Source organism: Podarcis muralis, chromosome 9 (assembly GCF_964188315.1).
Source record: "Podarcis muralis chromosome 9, rPodMur119.hap1.1, whole genome shotgun sequence".
NCBI lineage: Eukaryota > Metazoa > Chordata > Lepidosauria > Squamata > Lacertidae > Podarcis > Podarcis muralis.
Window position 1 is genome coordinate 61352882 of NC_135663.1, and position 13362 is coordinate 61366243.

Genomic DNA, 13362 nt, shown 5'->3' on the forward strand with positions numbered 1-13362 from the left:
CAAATCACCAAGGACAAAGTAGGGTGAATATACTATCTCCCACTGCCTGTTATGATTAGGAAGGAAGGAAGTTAATGGAAGACTTTGTTCCAATGATGCTTAGAACATCTGTTAATGGACACAGAAGGGGCGTTGAGATGTTCTCTCTCTTCCCTCTTCTAAAGTCATCATTGAGTCAGTCCTCAGTTCACAAATTTCTGCATACAGTAGTGTAGTGTGAAAAATTCACTGAAAGGTAGGCACAATTTGAGGGGTGAGGAACGCTAATGAAGCACCCCCTTTCTGTTTTTGCTCAGCAGTATGTCACCCCACTGAGGCATAGTTCCCAAATGAAGGTGTCTGCTGCTCCATCCAATTCATCCTCACTGAGAAGAAGAGATGGGGAGAAGTGAACAGAAAAACACATCTTACTGGTGCCAGCACCACTGACATTAAAGCAACCTAATTGGCGATTTCTCCTGGGAGCAATATCATTACTGGCAGTGGCGGACCACAGTCACTGGGTTCTTTCTCAATGGGAATTGTACAGTTCTTGCATTCACTTTTAAAATGCACACACATTTTACTGCTGGCTGGGGAGAGGATACTGACTAGTTTTGTTGGCACGCTTGTAGCAATCATAGCAGGAACAAAAAAATCCAGCTTCTCAGACTATGTGTGGGATACAAAAGGAACTTCAAAGAATTTTCCCTGGAAAACTAAACCAACAGCACAATCTTATACATGCCTAGCAAGATGTAAGTACCAATGCGTTCAACAGATAAGTGGGTATAAGACTGCGACCTAAAACTGTACACAGAAAATAACTTTACTAAAAAAAAAAAAAAAAAGGAATACCTTTTACCTTTCCCTCACTGCTAACACTTTCATTATAGTCTTCAGATAATTTTATTCAGAAAGACGGCTTATAAATATTTAAAAGAAATAAGAATTGTCCATCTGGATGTTTAAAATAAAAAAGTATGTTATGGGGCTATGTCAGAAATGGGAATATAATCAATAAAACCAGCAGTAATGGGGACTTTTGGTTGTCTCACTCCAGTTCCAATCAACCTTAGCTGGTGTTCAGCAACATCTGGAGAACCACAGGTTCCACATCCCAACTTTAGATCAAGTCACTGATCCCATTTTAACTTCCTGAAGAAGATCCTGAATAATTAATCCTGATTTCTATATGCAAATGCACAGCACTTCCATTTATTTCCATCTGCTTGCAGTTATTCCCCATTATGTTGCAGACGGGGCTGACTAGGACTGAGAGTGTGTGTCTTGCTCGTGACAGAGGCATGATTCAAAATTGGGACTTCCTGATTTACTCGCAATTCCTTTGTGGCTCTGTCCATGACAACCTCCAAGTTTTCGAAATCTATTCCATGAGCACTGAGAGTGAATGAACCTCAAGCACTTGGAGACTCATGAAATGCAGCCATATTCATATAATACATTACCCGCATTATTTAAATAGGTGTTCTGATAGTTTACTTTCTAAGAATGTGTGTGCATGTCTGCAATAATTCAGTACACTTACCTTTTCCAACAGCAGAATGTATTTTTTCCATGTCAAACTTCACCTTTGACCTTCCTGGCGTACTCAACATTTTTTCCCAGACCAACGTTACCTCTTTGAGGCATGGGGTGATTTCTTCATAATCAAGCTTCAGACGTTTGTTTAGCAGATTGTTTTCAGAAGCTAGACAAAAAAGATAAAAGAGGTACATTATAATGACACTCAGCATATGATAAATGGAGCTTTGACAGTTCACTGAAAATGTCAGCCTAATGAACCATGACACTCAGAAAAGGCAAGCGTGTTTCAGCAGCTGCAAAGGGGAAATAAGGTAATATAAGAATACGACAATGCTACTGATTCATATTCAATGTGCTGCTGGCCCATTATGGGCATTTTGAGAGGCTTGTCCTTACTAGCAGTTTACTGCATGAAGTTACTGAAAACATTCATCTTATCTGCACTGTTTACTGTTTACACATAGAAAATAGTACAGACTTGAGTCCAAGCTGAAAACTGTTGTCAGTCTGAAAATCCAGCCGACATGAGCCATACAGTCAGTGTTCCTACAGAAGCATCATGTGGGTAGGTGCTAAGTGGGGTCAGGATTAGATAAAAAAATAAGAAGGGGAAACTGAACTCCCTGCATCAGGTAGGTGCCTTCAGTGTACTTTTTTCAGCACCTGCTAAAAACATTTTTGTTCAAGAAAGTCTTTCCAGATGCACAGAAGTTGACGTGTGTTTTAATCTGCTTTCAGCTTAACTGTTGGTTGTAATTACATTTTAAAATTTAAAAAATACCTGTTTTCAACTTTTTCTACCATGTTAATGTTTGTTTTATTTTCTGTAAACCACTTACAGTCAAGCGGTATATAAATAAATGAAATGCTGTGAGCACTACCTTGGGCCAAAGGAGGAGGAATCCCAACTGTCTATTCTTGCCATGCTAAGAGGGAGATAATTGCCTATCCTGAGGCTCTTTGCTGCCCAGCAAAGGGAAGGGAAGGCTTTGCTGTTACAAGATCTCCTGGATTAATTGCATTTTGAGGACAGAAAGTACAGTCAACTCGCAACTTTACACAGCTGAAGGCTAACCAGTTGAAATCGCACAAATTAAATGCACAGCTTACAAGCGCATTCAGCACTGGGTTTACTCAGTGTGGAAAAGAGCTTTTAAGCTCCCAGACTTGCTTACCACGTTCTAGGAGGTTCACATGAAGGCTCTGGGAAGCTCTCGTGAGATCTTGGATGGCCCCAAAAGATCCTGCAAGAGCTTCCCAGAGTTCGCTAAGCATGCCTGAGAGCTTAAAAGCACTGGTAAGTGCTGTACTATGTTTTTTACGTATCACTTTCTGGTTTTTAAAGGGTTGTTTTGACTATGCATGATTTCGGCTTTAAACACTATCCCCAGAAGATAACCCATGCATAAGATGCAAATTGACTGTATTGCTCTTTTTCTGTAGATGAAAGGGTTAGGGTTAGGGACTACCATATGCCAGAAGAAACCCTATAGAGAGAGAACTGGAACAGAGGGACCCAAGCAAAAGGAGATGGAAAAAAATACAAGTTAATGCACTGTGTTTCCTTCTACTTAAAGGGCAGCATTAAAAGCACTGCCTGGACACTAAGCATAACTTGGAACCATATTTAAAAAGTAATCTGTCATATCGTAGCTATCACTTTAATGATGTCTGCTTTGATATATGCACAACAAGCCCTTGCTGTGATGATACATTACCAGCACACTGTCATTCTTGGGACATATTATTCCAATACATCATAAGAATGCTGTCACTTTTATGATTTAATAGCATTATGCATCATAAAAAACAGCACTTTCATTTATTATAGGAGTGAGACAATCTATAGGAGAGTGCAGCCTTAGCCCTCCACTGCAACTTCAGTTTACTGATAGAAGAATACTTCCTTTTCCAGTTTGGTTTTGCCAGTTCCTTTCAAGATTGCACAGTATAGTGCCATGCTAAAAACCATATGCGAACAAAGAATAAAGGGCTTTTCCTCGCCTCCGATTTCCGGATCATGACAAAATAAATTTGCTTAATAGCACCTTACCTGGGCCATGCAGTAAAGGAGAAAGGGGGGAAATGCAACTAAAAGCAGCAGACAGATCATAGCTGTGAGTAGCCACAGAAGTTGTGAAAGGGCTTGTTTGGAGGAGAGGGTCAAGGGGAAATTCTGTCTTCCATTTTTGCGTCTTTCATGGATTATAGAGGATATGAGGCAGAAATAAATGTTTCAGGGTTGTTTTTGTTGTTTTTCAAGTGTCCCTATTGCACTTAAAATATTTGTAGGATGACATTCAATTTCCACCAGTACTAGTTTAAAGCCAGTACCTCTCTCACACAGATTAAAGTGCGAGCTCAAGTCTTGGGAGATTTTGACTCAGAATGACTTAGCAGAACACTAATAGAGGTTGAGTACTTTAAGCATCTCGAAGGTGGATCCAAATATACCAAAGCCACAGGTCAAAAGAGTCAGAAAATGAGCACCTTATCAGCACTTCCAGGAACTAGGCTAAGAGTAGCCACTGATAAAACAAGCAAAGAGACTATTAAGATAAAGTAAACAAACTATGGGTAAAGTACAGCAAAAGAAGGAAAGCAAACAGGACAGGATATTGGGAAGAAAGGAATCTGAATAAACACAAGGCAAATGTTATCAACAATACTTCCAGAACACTTATTTATTGTCATGGTAAAAAGTCCAATAATGTAAGGTTCCCCTGCCTCAAGTTTTTGATCTAGTAATTTACTTACCTTGCAACTTTTGATTTTCCTTTTCCATCCTAAGTAGTAGTATCTGCTGCAGAATTGTTTTTTGCCACAGTTCTCGAAGCTCTCTGGGTGTCCTCTTCCTCTCTTCTTTTACTGCCCTAAAGGGGCCATCTTCACAAACTGCTTGCAATGGTGATCTGGGTGGAAGTTCGCCCAACTCAGAGTATTCTTAATATGGTGACAAAGGAAGAAAGAGGCATTCAGAAGCCTTTTACTGGTATCTAAATGTTTTTAGTTTGGATTTCTAGATCAACACCTCAGGTAAGCATCAGTTACAATATATTGATAAGGTTTGTGATGCTGTAGAGAAAATTTCCCAGTATGTGCAAGGTAGGGGTGGAAATGAATAGCTAATTTCAAAGAGCTGGAGATCCTGGAAGCAGATTAAAGTGGCTTGCATGCCATCGCTATGCAATGCATGTCACTTTCCACTTAGCAATTGTAACATCTGGTGAAATTTACACAAAACCCAAAACCAAAGAAGCTCCCAGAAGTAGTTTGTGATATGGCAGGAAGTCAACTGTTCTCATTTTTAAAAGTCAAAAATTCTACTGGATATCCTGAATACCTTGGGCACAACTCTCAATGGAAAGATCCACCTTATTTTGGGGAAGGCTGTTCTATGCACACCTACATGCAGATTTTACTTCTTCTTGCCATATATATATATATATATATGTGTGTGTGTGTGTGTGTGTGTGTGTGTGTGTGTATGTGAGAAACGAATTAGTCTCCGCCAGGAAATAAACATTTAAAATTGGATACATATTGTGCTAATACCACAGTACTTTTAGGATGCCAATAATCAAAATAATTCAAGAATTGATTCTTGTACTGGAAGACTCATTCCAGTGAAGTCAATGGGACTGTACATGAATGTCCATATGAGCAGAATGCTTAAAATGAAAGACTGGAATCGGGGGAGATCTCGGCTGAGGATTTAAATCTGCCACAAACACATTGTGCTGGCACTGGAAAAGTGATTATTTCTCAGCTTCAGTTTCCAAGTGGTTAAAGGGCAATAATAACATTGTGAGAGCAAAAAAATGAAGCAAAGGGCAACAAAGTAAACAAACTGAATCAGTGTGCTGTTGTGCTAATACATCTTAGAGTTTGTAAATAACTTTAGAAAAACCTGCACATTTAATCAGGTCTGTGTGCTGACAGAAATTCTGCATATCTGCAATATGTGTAAACTATGAACGTTTTCAGATAATTTATTTTGCTTCCAATGGAAGAACAATGGAGGTAATTAGAGCCCCACCCCTCCTCAGAAATTGCAAATCGTACCACTCTGTCTTTTGCTTAAGATATTTAACCACACATAGGTGCCCATTTTTGCAGCTGTTATAGAAATAGCAACTCATTTTTCAAAAATAAGAACAGTTTCTAAGGATGTTGAATTTTATTATCTAGCAACCACTTCTGAGCTCTTCTTACACATTTGGCTAAACAGTGCCTACAAAATCTGGATCATATACAGGGCTTATCAAACTCAACTGGACTTTATTCTCAGTACAGTAGTTCCTTTAAGAAAGCACGTAACATGAACACAGTGGTCTCAATCAAAGTGCTGCACATGGTGTGCGGCCCACCCCCACCCCTTCAAACGCCACTTCAAAGGACAGAAGGTATATCATGTAAGACACAAGCAGCTTCTGCTGGACGGAAAAAACAGTCACCACCCATTCTGTTTGCATGTGTGGGCCTCTATGGATCATAGCTAGCATTACTAGCATATTCCAGAGCTTTGATCATTTGTGCTCCTTACTTTCAATGCAAGAATCTAAATCCTCCCAAAGCACAGACTGAAAAGCAAAGCACTGCAAGAAACAACTGTCGTTCCATTCTTAAAAGTAAAAGAAGATCTTAATTCACTGCAGGGGTGCGATCTCACCCTCGGGATTGTGGGTGCCTAGTGCTGCAATGCAGACGTGCTACGTCGCATGCACACACGCATGTGCAGGCATGTGCATGTGATGTTCTACATCAAGGTTGTGGAGGCTGGCGGCAGCAGCAGCAACAGCAGCTCCTCTTCCTCCTCTCCAGAGTCAGCGAGGCACCTTTTTCCATGGGGAGGGGCTTGGACCTGGCAGCAGAGAGACTCTGTCTCCGAGTCTGAAACAAACTCTTTGAAAAGAGTTCTGCTGGCTGCAGAAGGTGGAGCTGAACTGCTTCTCTCCCGCTTGCTGGCTTTCCTCAGTGACTTTCTGGGTGCCTGGCCCCCACAATTGTTGTGGGTGACCAAGCACCCACGGCCCCCTAGAGTTGGCTGCTATGATTCCTTAAGAACCAAACTCATGAGGCGTTTGACCTTTAAAAGCACAAGGGACTCAAACTGAGCAGCTCTAATCTTCTCGAATCACAAGCAGAAGAAACAGTGCCACCCAGTGTACATGTTGAAAACAGCAAGCACAATTTAGCAGGGCGACCACCACCATTTCCCCTCCTCACGTTGTGTAGTTTTAGTGCCTGCTGCCAACATAATTACAAATCAGATTAATAGCAGGAAGTGGTGCTAGAAAATGTAGCTCAGGCATAGGCAAACATGGCCCTCCAGATGTTTTGAGACTACAATTCCCCATCATCTCTGACCCCTGGTCCTGTTAGCTAGGGATGATGGGAGTTGTAGTCCCAAAACATCTGGAGGGCCGAGTTTGCCTATGCCTGATGCAGCTGTAATGCCAGGAGATTAATGGGACTTCTGCTGCTGACATAATTTTTTTTGTATCAAATACAACAAATTAAATTGAGAACACTTTGCTGCTTTTTTAATCCTTCTGGGTTTAAAGAACATTAAGAAGAATCCTGCTGGATCAGTAGATTCACTAATTATGAATCTGTTCTTTGGAAATTCATGATATTGTCCATCCACAAAAAAGATTAGATCTTTTATCTGTAGCGTAAGCTAGGCAGGTTCTTTTTATCTAAGGAAGACAGTTACCATCGTGCCAACTAGGAGAATCACATCCTTTCTGTGGGGTTGCCACTCTTAAGAATATCTGTTGTCTCCATGAATGCCGGCGGGTCCTCACAGGGCTTTCGTGGATAGAAGCTGCTTCACTTGACTTGGGCTTGTAGTCACTAAAATTAGAAGGATTGTCAGAACCAGATTTGTTTATCGTTCCGGTAAAAACTGTAAAATGAAGCTAACTGCAATATGTTTTGCAGTCAAGCAGAATGAACAAATCCTCCTAAGTATTTGCAGCAACAAAGAACAAACACCAGTTCTTCATGTAACAAGCAGGCCACTTTAGAGAAATGCTGGGCCCACGTGAAACTAATATTTAATTTTAGTTAAGTTGCTAGTGCTACCCCTTTCACCCAAAATACCTCTGACAAAAACAGCCTATGGAGAGTCTTGTGCTCTGAACCTTGAACATCCTTTTATAAAAATGAAGCAGTGGGAGTGAGAGGTAATATAAACCTCCAAGAAAGGCCTATGGGTTCTTTTTTACTTTCCCCACACATATTTTTATCGTACCCTTATTTTTTTGGAGAAAAAGCTACAGCATAACATTCCCCCCCCCCCACTTTCTTGATTATGCAACAGCATCCCCATAAGGTGACATCCCAAGTCATCAAACTCTAAATCACTTTCCCAGGTTCTGCAAATCCGGCCACAAGTAAAACATTATTCCACATAGTATTACTGCAACTTTCTTGCAATAGCCTCACTTAAGCTGGTGACCCTTAACCATTGGCAACCTGCCGCTTACAATTTTCTTCTCAGGTAAACTGTTGTCGTCTTTCCAACTGCAGTTCTTTATTTTCTGTTCGTCATTTTGAGTCAAGCTACTATGAGATGCATTAATCACGCTTTTAGAAAGCTGTGCTTAACGCTACTGGTTTTCCTTTGAAGAAAAAGCTGCTATTTCCAAAGGAAATGCGAAGAGCTTTGCCATGGATTCACAGTAAGCAAGGTGGGGCAGATAGGAAACTGGAGAGAGACTCCCCTCCAGATTGGGGAAATGGCACCAAATCAGGGCCTGCGGCAGCATTTCCTCCAAAATAAAAGCATTAATGAATTGTATACTTTGGCCCTTTGAGAGAGTTTCTGAACGCACAGTAGGAAGGGAGGGTTCATGCGGAATGTGAGAAACTACAACTTTGACCCATTCTGCTCACAAACAGCAGTCACTGAGAAGCTATTGAATAAGGATGGCAGCTTACTTTATAAGAATCACTTCCATCACATAACTTTAGAAAAGCCATGGTCTTCACATTACCTACATTATTTATAAAAATGAATAACACACACTGAAGTGAAATGGCTTTTTAATTACCGTATTTTTCGCCCTATAGGAAGCACTTTTTCCACCGACCCCTCTCGCTCTCCAGGCTTCAGGAAGCTCTGCGCAACCATTGGGAGACTGGTGCGAAGCCGCGTCGGGCTCCCGAGGGTTGCACAGAGCTGCCTGCGTCCCCGGGCTTCCAGCAGCTCTGCGCAACCCTCTGGAGCCTGGTGCGAAGCCGCACCGGTCTCCCAAAGGTTGCGCAGAGCTGCCTGCATTCCGAAGCCTGGTGCGCACTGAAGAGCACGCCCCGGCTTCGCGCAGCTCACCGCAAGCCTGGGGAGACCGGCGCGGCTCCCTAGGCTTGCAGATAGCAGGCTGTTCTGGGGGCTGGGGTCGGGGGAAGCTCGGGCTTCCCCCGCACCTGCCCCGTGCCTGGGGGGGGGATATATTTTTTCCTTTATTCCCCCCACCCCCCCAAAAAAATTAGGTGCGTCCTATGGGGCAGTGCGCCCTATGGGGCGAAAAATACGGTAAATTACCACACCAAGCATTTATGAACAATTATAAGTTTTAACAATTCCTACTGCAGTCTGAGACAATGTTTCTTAAACAATCACAGATTTTTCAGCTGCAGGAAGAGAACCCTACCTTTTTGTGTTCCTAAAGTCAGAGGTGTTATTTTCATCTACAGGAGCCAGAAATTTTAAGAAGTTTGGCACAGAAGAGGAAGAGTGAAGCTTTTTCCGTAGAGCAGAACGGTAGGAGGTGCTGAGAGCAGTTGAAAGGGGGAAGTTCAGAAGGAGGAAGTGTAAGTATACCAGGTGAAATTGAGAACAAAAACACAAAACAGGAAAAAAACCTGATCAGTATTAAACCAGAAAAATAATATTTGTAGGTGTTAAAACAAATAACAAACCAGAAAAATAATACTTGTAGGTATTAAAACAAATAACAAGAAATCAAAGGCTAACATTGAAATACATTTTAAGTCTCTTTAGGACTTTAATCCAAATCAGCAATGAATAGGAAACCTCACTTCTCGGACTTTTAAATCAGTGGGAGGAGAAATCACCTTGGCTTTTACCTCCCCCTCAAAAATGAGTGGGGCAGCAGTGGTTTCTTCTGGGTTGGTCTCATGAAATGGAAGGGAAACGTGGCAGGAAAATCACCAAATATGATGGTTTGTGTAGGGCTGCTATGTGACCCTTACATGAAATTTACTTGAATTAAGAAGATTTCGGCTGGATCCATGTAATTTTTTCCTAGCACCAAATGTGCAGCAAACAAATGCATCTTAACTTTCTTCCTCTCCTGGCTTCTTGATGAAATAGTCGTGAGAGAGTCGTTAGGTGGACATTTAAGGTCAATCTATTCCCACTGCTTTTCTCAAGCTTTGCAACAGTATACGGTAAAAGTAAAGGGACCCCTGTCAGTTAAGTCCAGTCATGAACGACTCTGGGGTTGCGGCACTCATCTCGCTTTACAGGCCGAGGGAGCCGGCGTGTGTCTGCTTCTGCAGACAGTTTTTCCGGGTCACGTGGCCAGCATGACTAAGCCACTTCTGGCAAAGCCAGAGCAGCACACGGAAATACTGTTTACCTTCCCGCCAGAGCGGTACCTATTTATCTACTTGCACTGTGTGCTTTTGAACTACTAGGTTGGCAGGAGCTGGGACCGAGCAATGGGAGCTCACCCCGTCGCGGGGCCTCGAACTGCCGACTTTCCGATCAGCAATTTTAAAGTTTATCTTCTCTGTATCGTTCCAATTTTAGTATATGTGCTGCGGAAGCGAGCACGGCAATTTTAAAGTTTAAACCACAGTGCCTAGTAAACAATAATCTGAGTGTGGGATAATGACACTACAGGGAAGCTTCAGAAGATGCTCCTCAGAGTAGGGGAAAAGTCCACTCCTGTTCCTCAGACTACATAGCCCACCAAAGGTTGTGAGAACTTATTTTTACTTCCACATAATTAAGGAAACACCTCAAATGAAGCATGAAAAGTACATCCATATAGGTGAAAGCATGAAACCACTGGGGTTTCTGGTGGTTTTTATGTTTTAAAATGTTCTTCAAAATGCGGATCATAAACAAACTCCCCACATCTCTTCTCTCACCTCTTTGGCACAGCATGCCCACTTTGTTCTCCACTTGAATTATGCCTAAAATGTTTAAAGAAATTGGGCGAAGAGGCCGAGGGATTAAGACGAGCTGGCGGAGGAGGAGGAGGAGGAGGAGGAGCCAGTGATGACTGATCAGAAGAACTTTTAGAGCTGCAGCCAGGTGTGTTCATATTTTACAAGGAGGGTTCCAGCAGGGAAGATTAAACAAAAGTCGAGACAGAAAGAAACGTGACAAATCAAAGAAAACATTGAATATTTACAGATAAATTGTAAACAGATAAGAACATTGGCAGGATTACTGTAATAACCTGCAGTTTTATAAGAGTATATATTTAAAGTAGATGAATAAATTAGCTAATTAATTTAGTTTGGATTTGCGGAAGATATTAAAAATAAATTTAAGGAACTACAGAAAGAGGGGGAAGGAAGTCAAGTTTTGAAATGTTAAAGTGATTGTAAATTAGTGAAATGTACAAATCTGAAAAGCATAAATAAAATTTTAAAAAAGACAAAAAGAAAAGGGCAAAGAGCTGAATAAAAAAAGATGTACTACATCACTGCCTTTGTATTAACCATGTTAAGTAACAGCACAGGCACCAGGGACAATGGGAGCGCTCTTCCATTGATTCTGCCTCCTCCATGGTGCTTGGTGTAACCAAAAAGATCTTCTGATGTCCCCAGTAGGAAGGCAGACATATGACTATTACATCGGCAGCAAACACAAAGCAGTGCTTTACTTCTTGGAATGGTCCTCTTCTAGCCCTAAACAAGCCAAGATGACCTGGCTCATTTTATCAACGCTTATGTGAGCAACAGGAGCACAGCTTCCAAGACCGTGGGAAGGCTTTGCAGTCCAGAAAGGATGATTGCTAGTTTCTCTTACATATATTTCCCAGCCTGCATCAGGTTGAGTTGTCAACAAAGTTTTATTGCTAAGGCTTTGACGTACGGATTCTGAACAATTTCCATGCCCATTAGCAACCACACCCAGCAAACCAGGGGATAATGCAGGGTCAGGACTGTTGATGCAATTTGTATAGTGGAGGGATGCCTAAACATTTTGAAACGTGTTAATGCTCTTTTGGGGATGCATTTCTGGTGTCATTCTAAGGAGCTAATATGGGAAGAAGTTCCCTTGAAGTATCGCGTAATTGCAACACAAATGCAGGATTAAGTTCCTAGCAAGCTCAGTTGTCTAGATAACTTTGTATAAAATAATAATAAAAAATCTGAATTTAAGATAATCACTATTCTGGATAGCAGGGAACATTAAAACATGGGTAGGCAAACTAAGGCCCAGGGGCCGGATCCGGCCCAATTGCCTTCTAAATCCGGCCAGTGGACAGTCTGGGAATCAGTGTGTTTTTACATGAGTAGAATGTGAGCTTTTATTTAAAATGCATATCTGGGTTATTTGTGGGACATAGGAATTCGTGCATTCCCCCCAAAAAAATATAGTCCGGCCCCCCACAAAGTCTAAGGCACAGTGGACCGGCCCCCTGCTGAAAAAGTTTGCTGACCCCTGCATTAAAGTGATGCACACCTTCTTTGGTTTTTGCATAACCAAAGTTCAGAGCAAAGAACATTTGACTATATGTTCTTGAAGCAATGGAAGTATATACAGTGGTGCCTCGCAAGACGAAATTAATCCGTTCCGCGAGTCTTTTCGTTTTGCGGTTTTTTCGTCTTGCGAAGCACAGCTATTAGCGGCTTAGCGGCTATTAGGGCTTAGCGGCTATTAACAGCTTAGCGGCTATTAACGGCTTAGCGGCTTAAAGAAAAAGGAAACAAACTCGCAAGAACTCGCAAGACGTTTCGTCTTGCGAAGCAAGCCCATAGGGAAATTCGTCTTGCGAAGCACCTCAAAAAATGGAAAACTCTTTTGTCTAGCGAGTTTTTCGTCTTGCGAGGCATTCCTCTTGCGGGGCACCACTGTATAGCCTATATTTAAAGTTAACTTAGCAAGGCTTTTTTTAAAAAACAACAACAAACTAACCCCTATTTTCACCCTTCCTCCCCAAAACTTTACCAGCTCTGTAACATGCAAGCAAAAGCAATACAGCAGTGCTCTGTGTCACAAAAGTTGAGATCAAAGATGAACTGTGAAATAAAACATTCTAAGCAAGTTCAGCTTTTACTGAGCAAGCAGCAGCAGGTTGAAAATAGCGTTGTGGCAAAATGATACTGATGAACAATCTGCAAGTCCATAGCTGTAATGCTAAAGCCCTCTAGATATAACAAGCAACAAGGTTCAAAGAAAGGACAAGGGAACCAACCAAAGCCACAGAACCTCTTTCTTTCACTCTTCCTCCTCTTTCTGCCTCTTCTGGTATGTGTAAGGAAGAAAAAGTGATTTGGCACAAATCCCAATTTGTAATAGTCTAGATATGCCTGGCAAACCAGCGTAAACCAGCATTTTTAGCAAAGCCACACAGCTAACATGTGCAAATATTTAGAAAACATATGAAGTATACTGACACAAGAATATGAGGAGTGTTAATCAGCAAATATAAAAGCATTTCATGCAATCAACTGGGCAAAATAGGACAGGGCCCCAATCTCTATCAGCAAATAGAGGAATGTATCCCTCCTCCTGCCCAATTTACAAGTATTTGTAGTCACTAGATATTTAGCCTTCATTTCTGTAGGTACTATCCAAACTTCCCATACTGTTCTTGGGAAGGAAATGGCACGCATTTT

General features: G+C 41.6%; 1 protein-coding gene across 4 annotated transcripts in view; it reads right to left on the minus strand.

Moving 5' to 3' along the window:
- The window catches only part of TBC1D1 (TBC1 domain family member 1), an 83206-nt gene that overhangs the window by 19239 nt on the left and 50605 nt on the right, over positions 1–13362 (minus strand). For 2 of the 4 annotated variants that reach the window (XM_028743185.2, XM_077934395.1), the window contains 5 exons: positions 10657–10812; positions 9189–9308; positions 7247–7386; positions 4285–4470; positions 1529–1690 (listed from right to left, as the gene is read on the minus strand). In XM_028743185.2, the coding sequence (XP_028599018.2) occupies positions 1529–1690; positions 4285–4470; positions 7247–7386; positions 9189–9308; positions 10657–10812 (764 nt within the window). The remainder of the gene's footprint in view (positions 1–1528; positions 1691–4284; positions 4471–7246; positions 7387–9188; positions 9309–10656; positions 10813–13362) is intronic. The other 2 variants (XM_077934394.1, XM_028743188.2) reach the window with 2 other exon arrangements.